A 26,721-nucleotide genomic window follows, 5' to 3' on the forward strand; every position below is an offset into this window, starting at 1 on the left:
ACTAACACTAACACATGTGCACAAAATGAATACACACACACACACACACACACACACACACACACACACACACACAAACTGTAACACTAACACATGTGCACAAATTGAACACAAACACACACACTGCGCGAGAGAGAAAGACTTCAGGGAGACATGACGTCATGATGCATTAATTGACGTCAAAGTCTTTCGACCGTGACGTATTCTTTTTACGCGAGCTTTATCCATAGACTTGGAAACTACGGAATTTCTACCCGTCCAAAACGGCCTTGGGTGGCGTTTGCTGAAAAAATGGGGGCGACTATTGCACCCACCGTATTTTTGTTAGTTTGGTCCCAAATTTTGGTGAACTTCCATCTCCAACTGTAGCACGTAGCCGGGCACAAAGAATCCTTCTTTATCATGTATTATTCGGTATGCACATTTCTCAAGTCGATTACAGTATAGCGTTCACGGGATACCTCCAGCTTCGCTGGGATAACATCAACCGCATGCATTAGTCTACAACGCTGGGCAGAGAGAAACATATAGGCAAATTATCTCTCTCTCTGTTCCTCTTCACAACTTTTACTAGTTCTCGCCGGCAATTAGCTTAGAAATAACAACATAGAATAAGCTGTAGAATTAGGAGAACTGCCACAGCAGTAATTCAGAAGACAAGCCAGTGTTATGACTTGAAGACGTCACATTATGGCCTAAGAGGGTTCGACATCGCGAAAGGGAATACAAGAAGTCTCTGTCATAGTTAGTCAGAGCATGCCAAGACTAGCTTTGTCTTTAAAATCTGTCATTTTCACGTGCGAGTGATCAAGTGGAAACAAAAATGTTGCTTAATTTAACCATCAAATTGTTCAAAAATTACCTTTTATGGTGGATCCCCCATTTTAAGACGTCCTCCCTTTTAAGACCTAAGATTTTCAGATTTTCTGTTTACATCCTCTGTAAATGTACCCCCATTTTAAGGCCAGATTTTCTGTTTACATCCTCTGTAAATGTACCCCCAATTTAAGACTCCCTCCATTTTAAGGCCAGATTTTCTGTTTACATCCTCTGTAAATGTACCCCCAATTTAAGACTCCCTCCATTTTAAGGCCTGATTTTCTGTTTACATCCTCTGTAAATGTACCCCCAATTTAAGACTCCCTCCATTTTAAGGCCAGATTTTCTGTTTACATCCTCTGTAAATGTACCCCCAATTTAAGACTCCCTCCATTTTAAGGCCAGATTTTCTGTTTACATCCTCTGTAAATGTACCCCCATTCTAAGGCCAGATTTTCTGTTTACATCCTCTGTAAATGTACCCCCATTCTAAGGCCAGATTTTCTGTTTACATCCTCTGTAAATGTACCCCCATTTTAAGGCCAGATTTTCTGTTTACATCCTCTGTAAATGTACCCCCATTCTAAGGCCAGATTTTCTGTTTACATCCTCTGTAAATGTACCCCCATTCTAAGGCTCCCTCCATTTTAAGGCCTGATTTTCTCAGATTTGTGGAGGTCTTAAAGGGGAGGTTCACTGTACAAATGTCAGGTGTACAAGTCAGGTGAGTCATCCTGACAATGATTTAATGAACAGGGAGGTTCACTGTACTAATGTCAGGTGTACAAGTCAGGTGAGTCATCCTGACAATGATTTAATGAACAGGGAGGTTCACTGTACTAATGTCAGGTGCACAAGTCAGGTGAGTCATCCTGACAATGATTTAATGAACAGGGAGGTTCACTGTACTAATGTCAGGTGTACAAGTCAGGTGAGTCATCCTGACAACGATTTAATGAACAGGGAGGTTCACTGTACTAATGTCAGGTGTACAAGTCAGGTGAGTCATCCTGACAATGATTTAATGAACAGGGAGGTTCACTGTACTAATGTCAGGTGTACAAGTCAGGTGAGTCATCCTGACAATGATTTAATGAACAGGGAGGTTCACTGTACTAATGTCAGGTGTACAAGTCAGGTGAGTCATCCTGACAATGATTTAATGAACAGGGAGGTTCACTGTACTAATGTCAGGTGCACAAATCAGGTGAGTCATCCTGACAATTATTTAATGAACAGGGAGGTTCACTGTACTAATGTCAGGTGTACAAGTCAGGTGAGTCATCCTGACAATGATTTAATGAACAGGGAGGTTCACTGTACTAATGTCAGGTGCACAAGTCAGGTGAGTCATCCTGACAATGATTTAATGAACAGGGAGGTTCACTGTACTAATGTCAGGTGCACAAGTCAGGTAAGTCAGGTGCACAAATCAGGTGAGTCATCCTGACAATGATTTAATGAACAGGGAGGTTCACTGTACTAATGTCAGGTGTACAAGTCAGGTGAGTCATCCTGACAATGATTTAATGAACAGGGAGGTTCATTGTACTAATGTCAGGTGTACAAGTCAGGTGAGTCATCCTGACAATGATTTAATGAACAGGGAGGTTCACTGTACTAATGTCAGGTGTACAAGTCAGGTGAGTCATCCTGACAATGATTTAATGAACAGGGAGGTTCACTGTACTAATGTCAGGTGTACAAGTCAGGTGAGTCATCCTGACAATGATTTAATGAACAGGGAGGTTCACTGTACTAATGTCAGGTGCACAAGTCAGGTGAGTCATCCTGACAATTATTTAATGAACAGGGAGGTTCACTGTACTAATGTCAGGTGCACAAGTCAGGTGAGTCATCCTGACAATTATTTAATGAACAGGGAGGTTCACTGTACTAATATCAGGTGCACAAGTCAGGTGAGTCATCCTGACAATGATTTAATGAACAGGGAGGTTCACTGTACTAATGTCAGGTGTACAAGTCAGGTGAGTCATCCTGACAATGATTTAATGAACAGGGAGGTTCACTGTACTAATGTCAGGTGTACAAGTCAGGTGAGTCATCCTGACAATGATTTAATGAACAGGGAGGTTCACTGTACTAATGTCAGGTGCACAAGTCAGGTGAGTCATCCTGACAATGATTTAATGAACAGGGAGGTTCACTGTACTAATGTCAGGTGCACAAGTCAGGTGAGTCATCCTGACAATGATTTAATGAACAGGGAGGTTCACTGTACTAATGTCAGGTGCACAAGTCAGGTGAGTCATCCTGACAATGATTTAATGAACAGGGAGGTTCACTGTACTAATGTCAGGTGCACAAGTCAGGTGAGTCATCCTGACAATGATTTAATGAACAGGGAGGTTCACTGTACTAATGTCAGGTGTACAAGTCAGGTGAGTCATCCTGACAATGATTTAATGAACAGGGAGGTTCACTGTACTAATGTCAGGTGCACAAGTCAGGTGAGTCATCCTGACAATTATTTAATGAACAGGGAGGTTCACTGTACAAATGTCAGGTGCACAAGTCAGGTGAGTCATCCTGACAATTATTTAATGAACAGGGAGGTTCACTGTACTAATGTCAGGTGCACAAGTCAGGTGAGTCATCCTGACAATGATTTAATGAACAGGGAGGTTCACTGCACTAATGTCAGGTGCACAAGTCAGGTGAGTCATCCTGACAATGATTTAATGAACAGGGAGGTTCACTGTACTAATGTCAGGTGTACAAGTCAGGTGAGTCATCCTGACAATGATTTAATGAACAGGGAGGTTCACTGTACTAATGTCAGGTGTACAAGTCAGGTGAGTCATCCTGACAATGATTTAATGAACAGGGAGGTTCACTGCACTAATGTCAGGTGCACAAGTCAGGTGAGTTATCCTGACAATGATTTAGTGAACAGGGAGGTTTACTGTACTAATGTTAGGTGTACAAGTCAGGTGAGTCATCCTGACAATGATTTAATGAACAGGGAGGTTCACTGCACTAATGTCAGGTGCACAAGTCAGGTGAGTCATCCTGACAATGATTTAATGAACAGGGAGGTTCACTGTACTAATGTCAGGTGCACAAGTCAGGTGAGTCATCCTGACAATGATTTAATGAACAGGGAGGTTCACTGTACTAATGTCAGGTGCACAAGTCAGGTGAGTCATCCTGACAATGATTTAATGAACAGGGAGGTTCACTGTACTAATGTCAGGTGTACAAGTCAGGTGAGTCATCCTGACAATGATTTAATGAACAGGGAGGTTCACTGTACTAATGTCAGGTGTACAAGTCAGGTGAGTCATCCTGACAATGATTTAATGAACAGGGAGGTTCACTGCACTAATGTCAGGTGCACAAGTCAGGTGAGTCATCCTGACAATGATTTAATGAACAGGGAGGTTCACTGTACTAATGTCAGGTGCACAAGTCAGGTGAGTCATCCTGACAATGATTTAATGAACAGGGAGGTTCACTGTACTAATGTCAGGTGTACAAGTCAGGTGAGTCATCCTGACAATGATTTAATGAACAGGGAGGTTCACTGTACCAAGTCAGGTGAGTCATCCCGACAATGATTTCATGAACATCTCATTAGAGCTCAAAGCACACAGGTTACACTGACTGCACAACTTACCTGACAGGTTCTCCAGGAGTCGGCACCTGAGGTCAAAGTACTGCGAACACTGACCCAGCATCCTGATGAAGAGAACAGCAAAGTGAGCGAGGAAAACAGAATGCACCCGCAAAGCCAGAAAAGACCAAATATTATTCATAATCAAGTTTCCATTCTAATACTTACACACAATATTATTCATAATCAAGTTTCCATTCTAATACTTACACACAATATTATTCATAATCAAGTTTCCATTCTAATACTTACACACAATATTATTCATAATCAAGTTTCCATTCTAATACTTACACACAATATTATTCATAATCAAGTTTCCATTCTAATACTTACACACAAACCCCTGCCTGATCAGTCCACTGCGGGAACGTCCAAGAAAAGAAAAAAAACCATCATCGCCCACAGTCACTACCAAAACCCAGCTCAAATCAACACTCGGAGCCGTTCCCAGACACAGAGGACAAAAGGTCAGTTGGACCTGGCTTCAAAACATACAGCGGTCAAATTGTCCTGACTGCAGGACTTCTGTGTCAGCAGGCATCCTACGTCTCAAAGCTATGGAACATTTGGTCAGAACAATACGTCCCTGTCCGGTGCTGTACCAACCTAGCTCCAGGACTGTCGTGTCAAAAGACATTGCACGTCTCAAAGCTATGGAACATTTGGTCAGAACAATACGTCCCTGTCCGGTGCTGTACCAACTTAGCCACAACATAACTACCCGGCAAACTGGAGCACTCACTTCTGTGTGGACCCCCGGGCGGAGGTCGAGGTGACCCAGAAGGGGAGGCGAGCGTTGTGCAGCAACTGGAGCACGAACTGACGCGGGGGCTGGAGGGTGGAGGAGGGGGGAGGCGACAGTTGGCACAGGGCCCACAGCTGTTCACACATGGCCGCTCGCATCTCCGGCAGTGGGCAGCCAACCAGCAGGTCGATGATGAAGTCGTTCAGGGACGGCAGCGAGTAGAAAGACGCTGAAAACAGAAAACAGACATCACTGACAAGATGATGAAGTTGTTCAGTGATGGCAGCCAGTAGAAAGACGCTGAAAACAGAAAACTGACATCACTGACAAGATGATGAAGTTGTTCAGTGATGGCAGCGAGTAGAAAGACGCTGAAAACAGAAAACAGACATCACTGACAAGATGATGAAGTTGTTCAGTGATGGCAGCCAGTAGAAAGACGCTGAAAACAGAAAACAGACATCACTGACAAGATGATGAAGTCGTTCAGGGACGGCAGCGAATAGAAAGACGCTGAAAACAGAAAACAGACATCACTGACAAGATGATGAAGTTGTTCAGTGATGGCAGCCAGTAGAAAGACGCTGAAAACAGAAAACAGACATCACTGACAAGATGATGAAGTTGTTCAGGGACGGCAGCCAGTAGAAAGACGCTGAAAACAGAAAACAGACATCACTGACAAGATGATGAAGTTGTTCAGGGACGGCAGCCAGTAGAAAGACGCTGAAAACAGAAACCAGACATCACTGACAAGATGATGAAGTTGTTCAGTGATGGCAGCCAGTAGAAAAACGCTGAAAACAGAAAACAGACATCACTGACAAGATGATGAAGTTGTTCAGTGACGGCAGCGAGTAGAAAGACGCTAAGGCAGAAATCAAACATAACTGTCACAATACAACTGACAAGATGGGAATTATCAAGACGCTAAGACAGAAAACAGACATAACTGTCACAATACAACTAACAAGATCGGAATTATAAAGACACTAAGGCAGAAAACAGACATAACTGTCACAATACAACTGACAAGATGGGAATTATCAAGACGCTAAGACAGAAAACAGACATAACTGTCACAATACAACTGACAAGATGGGAATTATCAAGACGCTAAGGCAGAAAACAGACATAACTGTCACAATACAACTGACAAGATGGGAATTATCAAGACGCTAAGGCAGAAAACAGACATAACTGTCACAATACAACTGACAAGATGGGAATTATCAAGACGCTAAGACAGAAAACAGACATAACTGTCACAATACAACTAACAAGATGGGAATTATCAAGACACTAAGACAGAAAACAGACATAACTGTCACAATACAACTAACAAGATGGGAATTATCAAGACACTAAGGCAGAAACAGACATAACTGTCACAATACAACTGACAAGATGGGAATTATCAAGACGCTAAGACAGAAAACAGACATAACTGTCACAATACAACTGACAAGATCTGAATTATCAAGACGCTAAGGCAGAAAACAGACATAACTGTTACAATACAACTGACAAGATGGGAATTATCAAGACACTAAGGTAGAAAACAGACATAACTGTCACAGTACAACTGACAAGATGGGAATTATCAAGACACTAAGGCAGAAACAGACATAACTGTCACAATACAACTAACAAGATGGGAATTATCAAGACGCTAAGACAGAAAACAGACATAACTGTCACAATACAACTGACAAGATGGGAATTATCAAGACACTAAGGCAGAAACAGACATAACTGTCACAATACAACTGACAAGATGGGAATTATCAAGACACTAAGGTAGAAAACAGACATAACTGTCACAGTACAACTGACAAGATGGGAATTATCAAGACACTAAGGCAGAAACAGACATAACTGTCACAATACAACTGACAAGATGGGAATTATCAAGACACTAAGGTAGAAAACAGACATAACTGTCACAGTACAACTGACAAGATGGGAATTATCAAGACACTAAGGCAGAAACAGACATAACTGTCACAATACAACTGACAAGATGGGAATTATCAAGACACTAAGGTAGAAAACAGACATAACTGTCACAGTACAACTGACAAGATGGGAATTATCAAGACACTAAGGCAGAAACAGACATAACTGTCACAATACAACTGACAAGATGGGAATTATCAAGACACTAAGGTAGAAAACAGACATAACTGTCACAGTACAACTGACAAGATGGGAATTATCAAGACACTAAGGCAGAAACAGACATAACTGTCACAATACAACTGACAAGATGGGAATTATCAAGACGCTAAGGCAGAAAACAGACATAACTGTCACAGTACAACTGACAAGATGGGAATTATCAAGACACTAAGGCAGAAACAGACATAACTGTCACAATACAACTGACAAGATGGGAATTATCAAGACACTAAGGTAGAAAACAGACATAACTGTCACACTACAACTGACAAGATGGGAATTATCAAGACACTAAGGCAGAAACAGACATAACTGTCACAATACAACTGACAAGATGGGAATTATCAAGACACTAAGGTAGAAAACAGACATAACTGTCACAGTACAACTGACAAGATGGGAATTATCAAGACACTAAGGCAGAAACAGACATAACTGTCACAATACAACTGACAAGATGGGAATTATCAAGACGCTAAGGCAGAAACAGACATAACTGTCACAATACAACTGACAAGATGGGAATTATCAAGACACTAAGGCAGAAACAGACATAACTGTCACAATACAACTGACAAGATGGGAATTATCAAGACACTAAGGCAGAAACAGACATAACTGTCACAGTACAACTGACAAGATGGGAATTATCAAGACACTAAGGCAGAAAACAGACATAACTGTCACAATACAACTGACAAGATGGGAATTATCAAGACGCTAAGGCAGAAAACAGATATAACTGTCACAGTACAACTGACAAGATGGGAATTATCAAGACACTAAGGCAGAAATCAGACATAACTGTCACAGTACAACTGACAAGATGGGAATTATCAAGACACTAAGGCAGAAACAGACATAACTGTTACAATACAACTGACAAGATGGGAATTATCAAGACATTAAGGCAGAAAACAGACATAACTGTCACAATACAACTGACAAGATGGGAATTATCAAGACACTAAGGCAGAAAACAGACATCAAGATGGGAATTATCAGAAACAGACATAACTGACAAGATGGGAATTATCAAGACGCTAAGGCAGAAACAGACATAACTGTCACAATACAACTGACAAGATGGGAATTATCAAGACACTAAGGTAGAAAACAGACATAACTGTCACACTACAACTGACAAGATGGGAATTATCAAGACACTAAGGCAGAAACAGACATAACTGTCACAATACAACTGACAAGATGGGAATTATCAAGACACTAAGGTAGAAAACAGACATAACTGTCACAGTACAACTGACAAGATGGGAATTATCAAGACACTAAGGCAGAAACAGACATAACTGTCACAATACAACTAACAAGATGGGAATTATCAAGACGCTAAGGCAGAAAACAGACATAACTGTCACAATACAACTGACAAGATGGGAATTATCAAGACACTAAGGCAGAAACAGACATAACTGTCACAATACAACTGACAAGATGGGAATTATCAAGACACTAAGGCAGAAACAGACATAACTGTCACAGTACAACTGACAAGATGGGAATTATCAAGACACTAAGGCAGAAAACAGACATAACTGTCACAATACAACTGACAAGATGGGAATTATCAAGACGCTAAGGCAGAAAACAGACATAACTGTCACAGTACAACTGACAAGATGGGAATTATCAAGACACTAAGGCAGAAACAGACATAACTGTTACAATACAACTGACAAGATGGGAATTATCAAGACGCTAAGGCAGAAAACAGACATAACTGTTACAATACAACTGACAAGATGGGAATTATCAAGACACTAAGGCAGAAAACAGACATAACTGTCACAATACAACTGACAAGATGGGAATTATCAAGACACTAAGGCAGAAAACAGACATAACTGTCACAATACAACTAACAAGATGGGAATTATCAAGACGCTAAGGCAGAAAACAGACATAACTGTCACAATACAACTGACAAGATGGGAATTATCAAGACACTAAGGCAGAAAACAGACATCAAATCGAATCTTAAAAAGGAGAGTCTTAAAATAAGGGTATATTTACGAAGGATATACACACAACACACAACACACAACATTGGATATACACAGAAAATGTGCAAAATCAGGGTCTTAAAAGGAAGGGAGTCTTGATTTGGGGGGTCTTGACCCGGACTGGGTGGCCGAGTGGTAACGCACTTGCGCTCGGAAGCGAGAGGTAGCGTGTTCAGGCCTGGGTCAGGCCGCAATTTTCTCCCCCCTTTCCTAACCTAGGTGGTGGGTTCAAGTGCTAGTCTTTCGGATGAGACGAAAAACCGAGGTCCCTTCGTGTACACTACATTGGGGTGTGCACGTTAAAGATCCCACGATTGACAAAAGGGTCTTTCCTGACAAAATTGTATGGGCATAGATAAAAATGTCCACCAAATACCCGTGTGACTTGGAATAAAGTGTAAAAAAATTCCATCTCACACGGCATTAAGTCTCAGGGCTTGGAAACATGAATACAGGCATGCAAGGAAAAAAAAGAAAAAAAAAAATGGGTAGCGCCGTATACTGTATGGCAGCTCGCTTTCCCCAGGGAGAAAGCAGCCCGAATTTCTGTGAGGTTACCCTCATGGACTATATAAAATCTTATCCTTATCCTTATCCTTATCCTGTCATCAAAGGGAATCTTGAATTGGGGGGTTTTAAAAGGAAGGGAGTCTTGACTTGGGGGGTCATCAAAGGAAGGGAATCTTGAATTGGGGGGTCATCAAAGGGAATCTTGACTTGGGGGGTCATCAAAGGGAATCTTGAATTGGGGGGTTTTAAAAGGAAGGGAGTCTTGACTTGGGGGGGTCATCAAAGGAAGGGAATCTTGAATTGGGGGGTCATCAAAGAAAGGGAGTCTTGACTTGGGGGGTCATCAAAGAAAGGGAGTCTTGACTTGGGGCCGCCCTGATATGGCCCTTCGTGGTCGGCTGGGCGTTAAGCAAACAAACAAACAAACAAATTGACTTGGGGGGTCATCAAAGGAAAGGAGTCTTGACTACAAAGGAAGGGAGACTTGACTTGGGGGGTCTTAAAAGGAAGGGAGAATTGACTTGGGGGTTCATCAAAGAAAGGCAGTCTTGAATTGGGGGGTCATCAAAGGAAGGGAGTCTTGAATTGGGGGGTCTTAAAAGGAAGGGAGTCTTGACTTGGGGGGTCATCAAAGGAAGGGAGTCTTGACTTGGGGGGTCATCAAAGGAAGGGAGTCTTGAATTGGGGGGTCTTAAAAGGAAGGGAGTCTTGACTTGGGGGGTCATCAAAGGAAGGGAGTCTTGACTTGGGGGGTCATCAAAGGAAGGGAGTCTTGACTTGGGGCGTCATCAAAGGAAGGGAATCTTGACTTGGGGGGTCATCAAAGGAAGAGAGTCTTGACTTGGGGGGTCATCAAAGGAAGGGAGTCTTGACTTGGGGGGTCATCAAAGGAAGGGAGTCTTGACTTGGGGGGTCATCAAAGGAAGAGAGTCTTGACTTGGGGCGTCATCAAAGGAAGGGAATCTTGACTTGGGGGGTCATCAAAGGAAGAGAGTCTTGACTTGGGGGGTCATCAAAGGAAGGGAGTCTTGACTTGGGGGGTCATCAAAGGAAGGGAATCTTGAATTGGGGGTCTTAAAAGGAAGGGAGTCTTGAATTGGGGGGTCTTAAAAGGAAGGGAGTCTTGACTTGGGGGGTCATCAAAGGAAGGGAGTCTTGACTTGGGGGGTCATCAAAGGAAGAGAGTCTTGACTTGGGGCGTCATCAAAGGAAGGGAATCTTGAATTGGGGGTCTTAAAAGGAAGGGAGTCTTGAATTGGGGGGTCTTAAAAGGAAGGGAGTCTTGACTTGGGGGGTCATCAAAGGAAGGGAGTCTTGACTTGGGGGGTCATCAAAGGAAGGGAGTCTTGACTTGGGGCGTCATCAAAGGAAGGGAATCTTGAATTGAGAGGTTTTAAAAGGAAGGGAGACTTGACATGGGGGCTCTTATAAGGAAGGGAGTCTTGACTTGGGGGGTCATTAAAGGAAAGGAGTCTTGAATTGGGGGGTCATCAAAGGAAGAGAGTCTTGACTTGGGGGGTCATTAAAGGAAGGAAGTCTTGAATTGGGGGGTCATCAAAGGAAGGAAGTCTTGAATTGGGGGGTCATCAAAGGAAGGAAGTCTTGAATTGGGGGGTCATCAAAGGAAGGAAGTCTTGAATTGGGGGGTCATCAAAGGAAGGGAGTCTTGAATTGGGGGGTCATCAAAGGAAGGAAGTCTTGACTTGGGGGGTAATCAAAGGAAGGAAGTCTTGAATTGGGGGGTCATCAAAGGAAGGGAGTCTTGAATTGGGGGGTCATCAAAGGAAGGAAGTCTTGAATTGGGGGGTCATCAAAGGAAGGGAGTCTTGAATTGGGGGGTCTTAAAAGGAAGGGAATCTTGTATTGGGGGGTCATTAAAGGAAGGAAGTCTTGAATTGGGGCGTCATCAAAGGAAGGGAGTCTTGAATTGGGGGGTCATTAAAGGAAGGAAGTCTTGAATTGGGGCGTCATCAAAGGAAGGGAGTCTTGAATTGGGGGGTCATTAAAGGAAGGGAATCTTGACTTGGGGGGTCATCAAAGGAAGGGAGTCTTGACTTGGGGGGTCATCAAAGGAAGGGAGTCTTGAATTGGGGGGTCATCAAAGGAAGAGAGTCTTGACTTGGGGGGTCATCAAAGGAAGGGAGTCTTGACTTGGGGGGTCATCAAAGGAAAGGAGTCTTGACTTGGGGGGTCATCAAAGGAAGGGAGTCTTGACTTGGGGGGTCATCAAAGGAAGAGAGTCTTGACTTGGGGGGTCATCAAAGGAAGGGAGTCTTGACTTGGGGGGTCATCAAAGGAAGAGAGTCTTGACTTGGGGGGTCATCAAAGGAAGGGAGTCTTGACTTGGGGGGTCATCAAAGGAAGGGAGTCTTGACTTGGGGGGTCATTAAAGGAAGGGAGTCTTGACTTGGGGGGTCATCAAAGGAAGGGAGTCTTGACTTGGGGGGTCATCAAAGGAAGGGAGTCTTGACTTGGGGGGTCATCAAAGGAAGGGAGTCTTGAATTGGGGGGTCATTAAAGGAAGGAAGTCTTGAATTGGGGGGTCAGCAAAGGGGGTTCCACAGTGCCCACACCAGTCCAGAGAGTGAACGGAATGGTACCGTACCGATGAGTTCGCTGCGTAGCTGGAGACAGGTGACGAGTATCTCCAGGGCTTCCCGGGCGATGTTGGCATCCTTGGTGGGGATGGAGGTCTGGTGGGCACACACTCCCGCATGTAGACTCTGACAGTCACTGTCACTGCTGGTACTGGCTGTGCTGCCTGTAACACACAGTAACACACAGTGACACTCACTACTTTATACAACATAGGTCTGGTGTAGGCTCTGACAGTCACTGTCACTGCTGGTACTGGCTGTGCTGCCTGTAACACACAGTAACACTCACTACTTTATACTACATAGGTCTGGTGTAGACTCTGACAGTCACTGTCACTGCTGGTACTGGCTGTGCTGCCTTTAACACACAGTAACACTCACTACTTTATACTACATAGGTCTGGTGTAGACTCTGACAGTCACTGTCACTGCTGGTACTGGCTGTGCTGCCTTTAACACACAGTAACACTCACTACTTTATACTACATAGGTCTGGTGTAGACTCTGACAGTCACTGTCACTGCTGGTACTGGCTGTGCTGCTGTAACACACAGTGACACTCACTACTTTATACTACATAGGTCTGGTGTAGACTCTGACAGTCACTGTCACTGCTGGTACTGGCTGTGCTGCCTTTAACACACAGTGACACTCACTACTTTATACTACATAGGTCTGGTGTAGGCTCTGACAGTCACTGTCACTGCTGGTACTGGCTGTGCTGCCTGTAACACACAGTAACACACACTGACACTCACTACTTTATACTACATAGGTCTGGTGTAGGCTCTGACAGTCACTGTCACTGCTGGTACTGGCTGTGCTGCCTGTAACACACAGTAACACACACTGACACTCACTACTTTATACTACATAGGTCTGGTGTAGACTCTGACAGTCACTGTCACTGCTGGTACTGGCTGTGCTGCCTGTAACACACAGTAACACACAGTACTTTATACTACATAGGTCTGGTGTAGACTCTGACAGTCACTGTTGCTGCTGGTACTGGCTGTGCTGCCTGTAACACACAGTAACACACACTGACACTCACTACTTTATACTACATAGGTCTGGTGTAGGCTCTGACAGTCACTGTCACTGCTGGTACTGGCTGTGCTGCCTGTAACACACAGTAACACACACTGACACTCACTACTTTATACTACATAGGTCTGGTGTAGGTTCTGACAGTCACTGTCACTGCTGGTACTGGCTGTGCTGCCTGTAACACACAGTAACACACAGTGACACTCACTACTTTATACTACATAGGTCTGGTGTAGGCTCTGACAGTCACTGTCACTGCTGGTACTGGCTGTGCTGCCTGTAACACACAGTAACACACACTGACACTCACTACTTTATACTACATAGGTCTGGTGTAGGCTCTGACAGTCACTGTTGCTGCTGGTACTGGCTGTGCTGCCTGTAACACACAGTAACACTCACTACTTTATACTACATAGGTCTGATGTAGACTCTGACAGTCACTGTCACTGCTGGTACTGGCTGTGCTGCCGGTAACACACAGTAACACACACTGACACTCACTACTTTATACTACATAGGTCTGGTGTAGGTTCTGACAGTCACTGTCACTGCTGGTACTGGCTGTGCTGCCTGTAACACACAGTAACACACAGTGACACTCACTACTTTATACTACATAGGTCTGGTGTAGGCTCTGACAGTCACTGTCACTGCTGGTACTGGCTGTGCTGCCTGTAACACACAGTAACACACACTGACACTCACTACTTTATACTACATAGGTCTGGTGTAGGCTCTGACAGTCACTGTTGCTGCTGGTACTGGCTGTGCTGCCTGTAACACACAGTAACACTCACTACTTTATACTACATAGGTCTGGTGTAGACTCTGACAGTCACTGTCACTGCTGGTACTGGCTGTGCTGCCTGTAACACACAGTGACACTCACTACTTTATACTACATAGGTCTGGTGTAGACTCTGACAGTCACTGTTGCTGCTGGTACTGGCTGTTCTGCCTGTAACACACAGTAACACACAGTGACACTCACTACTTTATACTACATAGGTCTGGTGTAGGCTCTGACAGTCACTGTTGCTGCTGGTACTGGCTGTGCTGCCTGTAACACACAGTAACACACAGTGACACTCACTGACACTCACTACTTTATACTACATAGGTCTGGTGTAGGCTCTGACAGTCACTGTCACTGCTGGTACTGGCTGTGCTGCCTGTAACACACAGTGACACACAGTACTTTATACTACATAGGTCTGGTGTAGACTCTGACAGTCACTGTCACTGCTGGTACTGGCTGTGCTGCCTGTAACACACAGTGACACTCACTACTTTATACTACATAGGTCTGGTGTAGACTCTGACAGTCACTGTCACTGCTGGTACTGGCTGTGCTGCCTGTAACACACAGTAACACACACTGACACTCACTACTTTATACTACATAGGTCTGGTGTAGGCTCTGACAGTCACTGTCACTGCTGGTACTGGCTGTGCTGCCTTTAACACACAGTGACACTCACTACTTTATACTACATAGGTCTGGTGTAGACTCTGACAGTCACTGTTGCTGCTGGTACTGGCTGTGCTGCCTGTAACACACAGTGACACACAGTACTTTATACTACATAGGTCTGGTGTAGGCTCTGACAGTCACTGTCACTGCTGGTACTGGCTGTGCTGCCTTTAACACACAGTAACACTCACTACTTTATACTACATAGGTCTGGTGTAGACTCTGACAGTCACTGTCACTGCTGGTACTGGCTGTGCTGCCTGTAACACACAGTGACACACAGTACTTTATACTACATAGGTCTGGTGTAGGCTCTGACAGTCACTGTCACTGCTGGTACTGGCTGTGCTGCCTGTAACACACAGTGACACACAGTAACACTCACTACTTTATACTACATAGGTCTGGTGTAGACTCTGACAGTCACTGTTGCTGCTGGTACTGGCTGTGCTGCCTGTAACACACAGTGACACTCACTACTTTATACTACATAGGTCTGGTGTAGGCTCTGACAGTCACTGTCACTGCTGGTACTGGCTGTGCTGCCTTTAACACACAGTGACACTCACTACTTTATACTACATAGGTCTGGTGTAGACTCTGACAGTCACTGTCACTGCTGGTACTGGCTGTGCTGCCTGTAACACACAGTAACACTCACTACTTTATACTACATAGGTCTGGTGTAGACTCTGACAGTCACTGTCACTGCTGGTACTGGCTGTGCTGCCTTTAACACACAGTGACACTCACTACTTTATACTACATAGGTCTGGTGTAGACTCTGACAGTCACTGTCACTGCTGGTACTGGCTGTGCTGCCTGTAACACACAGTAACACTCACTACTTTATACTACATAGGTCTGGTGTAGGCTCTGACAGTCACTGTCACTGCTGGTACTGGCTGTGCTGCCTGTAACACACAGTAACACTCACTACTTTATACTACATAGGTCTGGTGTAGACTCTGACAGTCACTGTCACTGCTGGTACTGGCTGTGCTGCCTGTAACACACAGTAACACTCACTACTTTATACTACATAGGTCTGGTGTAGACTGACAGTCACTGTCACTGCTGGTACTGGCTGTGCTGCCTTTAACACACAGTGACACACACTAATACACATACTTTCTGGTAGCCAAATGGGGGGAAATTGGTGGTTGTGATTGGATAGTCTCACACAGCCCTATTGTGGAGATTGGTCCACATTTTTATGGAAGTTTTACAATTGTGTTTATATTTACAACAAGAAACTTACACACAGTTCTGGTTTCATTGCCATAGATGGTCAAGATTTGCTTCCGTGACTGGTCGACACACCATACAGTTTGCATCAAATGTTTCTTACCGCACATAAAATACTGACATTCCAGGTAAGATCCAGTTCTCGGACAGGCAAAAATCCACTACTTTGTCTTGAACTTTATGTAACTGTTTTTACCTGTACTGCTTTGTCTCGAACGGTGGCCGCAGCCAGCAGACTCCCGAGTCTCTCTGATTGGCTGATTGTAGCTCAGCAGGTGAAGTCGACCAGCCGCCCCCGCCCACGTGACCCGCATGAAACATGACACGGTCTGCACAAACTCCAGGGCACTCAGCGTCTGCATATTACACAGCGCAAACAGTCAGGAGGTTAGGAAGAGAAGGGAAACACACCACAACACAAACAGTCTTGATAACAAGGAAATAGAGACACACCACAACACAAACAGTCTTGATAACAAGGAAAGAGAAACACACCACAACACAAACAGTCTTGATAACAAGGAAAGAGAGACACACCACAACACAAACAGTCTTGATAACAAGGAAATAGAGACACACCACAACACAAACAGTCTTGATAACAAGGAAAGAGAGACACACCACAACACAAACAGTCTTGATAACAAGGAAATAGAGACACACCACAACACAAACAGTCTTGATAACAAGGAAAGGGAAACACACCACAACACAAACAGTCTTGATAACAAGGAAATAGAGACACACCACAACACAAACAGTCTTGATAACAAGGAAATAGAGACACACCACAACACAAACAGTCTTGATAACAAGGAAATAGAGACACACCACAACACAAACAGTCTTGATAACAAGGAAATAGAGACACACCACAACACAAATAGTCTTGATAACAAGGAAATAGAAACACACCACAACACAAACAGTCTTGATAACAAGGAAAGAGAGACACACCACAACACAAACAGTCTTGATAACAAGGGAAGAGAAACACACCACAACACAAACAGTCTTGATAACAATGAAATAGAGACACACCACAACACAAATAGTCTTGATAACAAGGAAATAGAGACACACCACAACACAAATAGTCTTGATAACAATGAAATAGAGACACACCACAACACAAACAGTCTTGATAACAAGGAAAGAGAAACACACCACAACACAAACAGTCTTGATAACAAGGAAAGAGAAACACACCACAACACAAATAGTCTTGATAACAAGGAAAGAGAGACACACCACAACACAAATAGTCTTGATAACAAGGAAAGAGAGACACACCACAACACAGTCTTGATAACAAGGAAATAGAGACACACCACAACACAAACAGTCTTGATAACAAGGAAATAGAGACACACCACAACACAGTCTTGATAACAAGGAAATAGAGACACACCACAACACAAACAGTCTTGATAACAAGGAAATAGAGACACACCACAACACAAACAGTCTTGATAACAAGGAAAGAGAGACACACCACAACACAAACAGTCTTGATAACAAGGAAAGAGAAACACACCACAACACAAACAGTCTTGATAACAAGGAAAGAGAAACACACCACAACACAAACAGTCTTGATAACAAGGAAAGAGAAACACACCACAACACAAACAGTCTTGATAACAATGAAATAGAAACACACCACAACACAAACAGTCTTGATAACAAGGAAAGAGAAACACACCACAACACAAACAGTCTTGATAACAAGGAAATAGAGACACACCACAACACAAACAGTCTTGATAACAAGGAAATAGAGACACACCACAACACAAACAGTCTTGATAACAAGGAAAGAGAAACACACCACAACACAAACAGTCTTGATAACAAGGAAATAGAGACACACCACAACACAAACAGTCTTGATAACAAGGAAAGAGAAACACACCACAACACAAACAGTCTTGATAACAAGGGAAGAGAAACACACCACAACACAAACAGTCTTGATAACAAGGAAATAGAGACACACCACAACACAAATAGTCTTGATAACAAGGAAATAGAGACACACCACAACACAGTCTTGATAACAAGGAAATAGAGACACACCACAACACAAACAGTCTTGATAACAAGGAAATAGAGACACACCACAACACAAACAGTCTTGATAACAAGGAAAGAGAAACACACCACAACACAAACAGTCTTGATAACAAGGGAAGAGAAACACACCACAACACAAACAGTCTTGATAACAAGGAAAGAGAAACACACCACAACACAAACAGTCTTGATAACAAGGAAAGAGAGACACATCACAACACAAACAGTCTTGATAACAATGAAATAGAAACACACCACAACACAAACAGTCTTGATAACAAGGAAAGAGAGACACAACACAAACAGTCTTGATAACAAGGAAATAGAGACACACCACAACACAAACAGTCTTGATAACAAGGAAAGAGAAACACACCACAACACAAACAGTCTTGATAACAAGGAAATAGAGACACACCACAACACAAATAGTCTTGATAACAAGGAAAGAGAAACACACCACAACACAAACAGTCTTGATAACAAGGAAAGAGAGACACACCACAACACAAACAGTCTTGATAACAAGGAAATAGAGACACACCACAACACAAACAGTCTTGATAACAAGGAAAGAGAGACACACCACAACACAAACAGTCTTGATAACAAGGAAAGGGAAACACACCACAACACAAATAGTCTTGATAACAAGGAAATAGAAACACACCACAACACAAACAGTCTTGATAACAAGGGAAGAGAAACACACCACAACACAAACAGTCTTGATAACAAGGAAATAGAGACACACCACAACACAAACAGTCTTGATAACAAGGAAATAGAGACACACCACAACACAAACAGTCTTGATAACAAGGAAAGAGAGACACACCACAACACAAACAGTCTTGATAACAAGGAAAGAGAAACACACCACAACACAAAGAGTCTTGATAACAAGGAAATAGAGACACACCACAACACAAACAGTCTTGATAACAAGGAAAGAGAAACACACCACAACACAAACAGTCTTGATAACAAGGAAAGAGAAACACACCACAACACAAACAGTCTTGATAACAAGGGAAGAGAAACACACCACAACACAAACAGTCTTGATAACAATGAAATAGAGACACACCACAACACAAACAGTCTTGATAACAATGAAATAGAGACACACCACAACACAAACAGTCTTGATAACAAGGAAATAGAGACACACCACAACACAAACAGTCTTGATAACAAGGAAATAGAGACACACCACAACACAAACAGTCTTGATAACAAGGAAATAGAGACACACCACAACACAAACAGTCTTGATAACAAGGAAATAGAGACACACCACAAATAGTCATGATAACAAGGAAATAGAGACACACCACAACACAAATAGTCTTGATAACAAGGAAAGAGAGACACACCACAACACAAACAGTCTTGATAACAATGAAATAGAGACACACCACAACACAAATAGTCTTGATAACAAGGAAATAGAGACACACCACAACACAAATAGTCTTGATAACAATGAAATAGAGACACACCACAACACAAACAGTCTTGATAACAAGGAAATAGAGACACACCACAACACAAACAGTCTTGATAACAAGGAAAGAGAAACACACCACAACACAAACAGTCTTGATAACAAGGAAATAGAGACACACCACAACACAGTCTTGATAACAAGGAAAGAGAAACACACCACAACACAAACAGTCTTGATAACAAGGAAAGAGAGACACACCACAACACAAACAGTCTTGATAACAAGGAAATAGAGACACACCACAACACAAACAGTCTTGATAACAAGGAAAGAGAGACACACCACAACACAAACAGTCTTGATAACAAGGAAAGGGAAACACACCACAACACAAACAGTCTTGATAACAAGGAAAGAGAAACACACCACAACACAAACAGTCTTGATAACAAGGAAAGAGAGACACACCACAACACAAACAGTCTTGATAACAAGGAAATAGAGACACACCACAACACAAATAGTCTTGATAACAAGGAAATAGAGACACACCACAACACAAATAGTCTTGATAACAAGGGAAGAGAGACACACCACAACACAAACAGTCTTGATAACAAGGAAAGAGAAACACACCACAACACAAACAGTCTTGATAACAAGGAAATAGAGACACACCACAACACAAACAGTCTTGATAACAAGGAAAGAGAAACACACCACAACACAAACAGTCTTGATAACAAGGAAAGAGAAACACACCACAACACAAACAGTCTTGATAACAAGGAAAGAGAGACACACCACAACACAAACAGTCTTGATAACAAGGAAATAGAGACACACCACAACACAAACAGTCTTGATAACAAGGAAATAGAGACACACCACAACACAAACAGTCTTGATAACAAGGAAATAGAGACACACCACAACACAAACAGTCTTGATAACAATGAAATAGAGACACACCACAACACAAACAGTCTTGATAACAATGAAATAGAGACACACCACAACACAAACAGTCTTGATAACAAGGAAATAGAGACACACCACAACACAAACAGTCTTGATAACAATGAAATAGAGACACACCACAACACAAACAGTCTTGATAACAAGGAAAGAGAAACACACCACAACACAAACAGTCTTGATAACAAGGAAAGAGAGACACACCACAACACAAACAGTCTTGATAACAAGGAAAGAGAAACACACCACAACACAAACAGTCTTGATAACAAGGAAATAGAGACACACCACAACACAAACAGTCTTGATAACAAGGAAAGAGAAACACACCACAACACAAACAGTCTTGATAACAAGGAAAGAGAAACACACCACAACACAAACAGTCTTGATAACAAGGAAATAGAGACACACCACAACACAAACAGTCTTGATAACAAGGAAAGAGAAACACACCACAACACAAACAGTCTTGATAACAAGGAAAGAGAAACACACCACAACACAAACAGTCTTGATAACAAGGAAAGAGAAACACACCACAACACAAACAGTCTTGATAACAAGGAAAGAGAAACACACCACAACACAAACAGTCTTGATAACAAGGAAAGAGAGACACACCACAACACAAACAGTCTTGATAACAATGAAATAGAGACACACCACAACACAAACAGTCTTGATAACAAGGAAAGAGAGACACACCACAACACAAACAGTCTTGATAACAATGAAATAGAAACACACCACAACACAAACAGTCTTGATAACAAGGAAAGAGAGACACACCACAACACAAACAGTCTTGATAACAAGGAAATAGAGACACACCACAACACAAACAGTCTTGATAACAAGGAAATAGAAACACACCACAACACAGTCTTGATAACAAGGAAATAGAGACACACCACAACACAAACAGTCTTGATAACAAGGAAATAGAGACACACCACAACACAAACAGTCTTGATAACAAGGAAATAGAGACACACCACAACACAAATAGTCTTGATAACAAGGAAAGAGAAACACACCACAACACAAATAGTCTTGATAACAAGGAAATAGAGACACACCACAACACAAACAGTCTTGATAACAAGGAAAGAGAGACACACCACAACACAAACAGTCTTGATAACAAGGAAAGAGAAACACACCACAACACAAACAGTCTTGATAACAAGGAAATAGAGACACACCACAACACAAACAGTCTTGATAACAAGGAAAGAGAGACACACCACAACACAAACAGTCTTGATAACAAGGAAATAGAGACACACCACAACACAAACAGTCTTGATAACAAGGAAAGAGAAACACACCACAACACAAATAGTCTTGATAACAAGGAAAGAGAGACACACCACAACACAAATAGTCTTGATAACAATGAAATAGAGACACACCACAACACAAACAGTCTTGATAACAATGAAATAGAGACACACCACAACACAAACAGTCTTGATAACAATGAAATAGAGACACACCACAACACAAATAGTCTTGATAACAATGAAATAGAGACACACCACAACACAAACAGTCTTGATAACAATGAAATAGAGACACACCACAACACAAATAGTCTTGATAACAAGGAAATAGAGACACACCACAACACAAACAGTCTTGATAACAAGGAAAGAGAAACACACCACAACACAAACAGTCTTGATAACAAGGAAAGAGAGACACACCACAACACAAATAGTCTTGATAACAAGGAAATAGAGACACACCACAACACAAACAGTCTTGATAACAAGGAAAGAGAGACACACCACAACACAAACAGTCATGATAACAAGGAAATAGAGACACACCACAACACAAATAGTCTTGATAACAAGGAAAGAGAGACACACCACAACACAAACAGTCTTGATAACAAGGAAAGAGAAACACACCACAACACAAACAGTCTTGATAACAATGAAAAAGAGACACACCACAACACAAACAGTCTTGATAACAATGAAATAGAGACACACCACAACACAAACAGTCTTGATAACAAGGAAAGAGAAACACACCACAACACAAACAGTCTTGATAACAATGAAATAGAGACACACCACAACACAAACAGTCTTGATAACAATGAAAGAGAAACACACCACAACACAAACAGTCTTGATAACAAGGAAATAGAGACACACCACAACACAAACAGTCTTGATAACAAGGAAATAGAGACACACCACAACACAAATAGTCTTGATAACAAGGAAAGAGAGACACACCACAACACAAATAGTCTTGATAACAAGGAAAGAGAGACACACCACAACACAAATAGTCTTGATAACAATGAAATAGAAACACACCACAACACAAACAGTCTTGATAACAAGGAAAGAGAGACACATCACAACACAAACAGTCTTGATAACAAGGAAATAGAGACACACCACAACACAAATAGTCATGATAACAAGGAAAGAGAAACACACCACAACACAAACAGTCTTGATAACAATGAAATAGAGACACACCACAACACAAACAGTCTTGATAACAAGGAAATAGAGACACACCACAACACAAACAGTCTTGATAACAAGGAAAGAGAAACACACCACAACACAAACAGTCTTGATCACAATGAAATAGAGACACACCACAACACAAACAGTCTTGATAACAATGAAAGAGAAACACACCACAACACAAACAGTCTTGATAACAATGAAATAGAGACACACCACAACACAAACAGTCTTGATAACAAAGAAAGAGAAACACACCACAACACAAACAGTCTTGATAACAAGGAAAGAGAAACACACCACAACACAAACAGTCTTGATAACAATGAAATAGAGACACACCACAACACAAACAGTCTTGATAACAAGGAAATAGAGACACACCACAACACAAACAGTCTTGATAACAAGGAAAGAGAGACACACCACAACACAAACAGTCTTGATAACAAGGAAATAGAGACACACCACAACACAAACAGTCTTGATAACAAGGAAATAGAGACACACCACAACACAAACAGTCTTGATAACAAGGAAAGGGAAACACACCACAACACAAACAGTCTTGATAACAAGGAAATAGAGACACACCACAACACAAACAGTCTTGATAACAAGGAAAGAGAAACACACCACAACACAAACAGTCTTGATAACAATGAAATAGAGACACACCACAACACAAACAGTCTTGATAACAAGGAAATAGAGACACACCACAACACAAACAGTCTTGATAACAAGGAAATAGAGACACACCACAACACAGTCTTGATAACAAGGAAAGAGAGACACACCACAACACAAACAGTCTTGATAACAAGGAAATAGAGACACACCACAACACAAACAGTCTTGATAACAAGGAAATAGAAACACACCACAACACAAACAGTCTTGATAACAAGGAAAGAGAAACACACCACAACACAAACAGTCTTGATAACAAGGAAATAGAGACACACCACAACACAAACAGTCTTGATAACAAGGAAATAGAGACACACCACAACACAAACAGTCTTGATAACAAGGAAAGAGAAACACACCACAACACAAACAGTCTTGATAACAATGAAATAGAAACACACCACAACACAAACAGTCTTGATAACAAGGAAATAGAGACACACCACAACACAAACAGTCTTGATAACAAGGAAATAGAGACACACCACAACACAAACAGTCTTGATAACAAGGAAAGAGAAACACACCACAACACAAACAGTCTTGATAACAAGGAAATAGAGACACACCACAACACAAACAGTCTTGATAACAAGGAAATAGAGACACACCACAACACAAACAGTCTTGATAACAAGGAAATAGAGACACACCACAACACAAACAGTCTTGATAACAAGGAAAGAGAGACACATTGTTCGTGGTTGCACAAAACACTTGGAGAAGGATCACACGCTTGTCGCTACTACGGAGGTTAAGAGAACAAGGAAGTGTCGGTACGGTTGCCATGGCTACTAGTCATTGTCGATAAGGTAACACCAGTTGTCTCTTTTCAGCTGAAATACATCAGGTTTACCTGAATGGCCTGCCTGGCGGACGTTTTCTCTGGTTTGACCTTGGCACTTTTTGAAGGTGAGGGTGTACTGATGGCTGCACCTGCCCTGGTGAAATTCTCTGCTGCTTCCTCCGTCACACTCAGACCACACAGCAGGTACCTGAAACATCAAACCGTGTGTCACCGTCACACTCAGACCACACAGCAGGTACCTGAAACATCAAACCGTGTGTCACCGTCACACTCAGACCACACAGCAGGTACCTGAAACATCAAACCGTGTGTCACCGTCACACTCAGACCACACAGCAGGTACCTGAAACATCAAACCGTGTGTCACTGTCACTTGATAACCAGGGCGAATCTTGTAGTTGATGTCTGGGGCAGGGACTCTCTCACACAGACACAGACACAGACACAGACAGACACAGACACAGACACAGACCTGGCCAGCTGGAGACAGATGGAGTAGCATCCCTGGCGGATCTCGTAGTTGATGTCGGAGGGCAGGGACTCTGGCTGCAGGACGTTGACCACCAGACTCAGACCCCCGTTGTTAAGGAACTCCTCGCAGAACGTGCGCGTCTCACCGCCACTCACCGCGTCGTCCTGGGTCGGCATCAGCTTGCTGCTCAGCACCTGGAGGTAACACACACACAACATGTGTACATATAGGTTACACACTCCTGTCAGTAACACACACATGTGTACATATAGGTTACACACTCCTCGCAGAATATACGCGCCTCACCGCGTCATCCTGGGTCGGCATCAGCTTGCTGCTCAGCACCTGGAAGTAACACACACACAACAATGTAAGCATCCATTTTCATTGAAATCCGTCCCCTAGTTTTTGAGATAGGCTTTGCACACACACACACACACACATTGACTGAATGTAAATAAGACCTCCCTTACGTTTCCCTCCATCATCTATTTTACATTCATTTTTTTGTTCTGTGCGTGTTTTTTTTATTTTCAGTTCCCTTTTTACATTTTGACTAAATGTTTTAACATAGACGGGGAATCGAGACGAGGGTCATGGTGTATGTGTGTGTGTGTGTGTGTGTGTGTGTGTGTGTGTGTGTGTGTGTGTGTGTGTGTGTGTGTGTGTGTGTGTGTGTGTGTGTGTGTGTGTGTGTGTGTGTGTGTAGAGCGATTCAGACAAAACTACAGGACAGATCTTCATTAAGCTTGAGATGAGAGTTCCTGTGTATGATATCCCCACATCCCCACACTTTTTTTCATTTTTTTGATAAATGTCTTTGATGATGTCATATCCGGCTTTAGTGATTGTTGAGGCGGCACTGTCACGCCCTCATTTTTTAACCAAATTGATTGAAATTTTGTTCAAGCAATCTTCGACGAAGGCCAGACTTTGGGATTGCATTTCAGCTCGGAAGCTTTACAAATGAATCAATTAGTTTCCTCATTAAAGTTGTCATTAAAAACGATTTTTCAATTACAGATTAAAACATCCCTGCATTGTATTATTCATCTTCTCCTTAATTCAAAAATATATAGATACATTATGTTTACTTGAAAAACGCGCTCAGAATTAAAGAAAACAGGTCCGGTAAAAAGTTTGCTTGCTTCGCGAAGACGAGCGTGACCTGTCTCGGTCTTCGGGGAAGTTTAGTCGAGACTATCTGAATGTAGTCTCGGCGATGACTGGTTTTTGGTGTTTATTTTTTAGTTAGATGCCTACAGATTGACTAAATGTTTTATATTGCTTCATGCCACTTGTTGTTTGTGTCCTGAAGAAGCCTCCATAGGGGAAAATGTAGACATTGTTTACCTCACCCACAGTCATGTTGTTGTTTATAAATGAAAAAGTATCTCTAGCATCAGGGTTCAGGTAGCATCAGGGTTCAGGTAGCATCAGGGTTCA

General features: G+C 42.3%; 1 protein-coding gene across 3 annotated transcripts in view; it reads right to left on the reverse strand.

The window, feature by feature from the left end:
• Window positions 1-26,721, reverse strand: part of LOC138967690 (ubiquitin carboxyl-terminal hydrolase 24-like) — a 315,079-nt gene that overhangs the window by 131,755 nt on the left and 156,603 nt on the right. For all 3 annotated transcript variants that reach the window (XM_070340337.1, XM_070340338.1, XM_070340339.1), the window contains 6 exons: window positions 25,276-25,469; window positions 24,852-24,990; window positions 16,488-16,647; window positions 12,525-12,680; window positions 5,202-5,433; window positions 4,460-4,521 (listed from right to left, as the gene is read on the reverse strand). In XM_070340337.1, the coding sequence (XP_070196438.1) occupies window positions 4,460-4,521; window positions 5,202-5,433; window positions 12,525-12,680; window positions 16,488-16,647; window positions 24,852-24,990; window positions 25,276-25,469 (943 nt within the window). The remainder of the gene's footprint in view (window positions 1-4,459; window positions 4,522-5,201; window positions 5,434-12,524; window positions 12,681-16,487; window positions 16,648-24,851; window positions 24,991-25,275; window positions 25,470-26,721) is intronic.

The sequence above is a fragment of the Littorina saxatilis genome, linkage group LG5 (assembly GCF_037325665.1).
Source record: "Littorina saxatilis isolate snail1 linkage group LG5, US_GU_Lsax_2.0, whole genome shotgun sequence".
NCBI lineage: Eukaryota > Metazoa > Mollusca > Gastropoda > Littorinimorpha > Littorinidae > Littorina > Littorina saxatilis.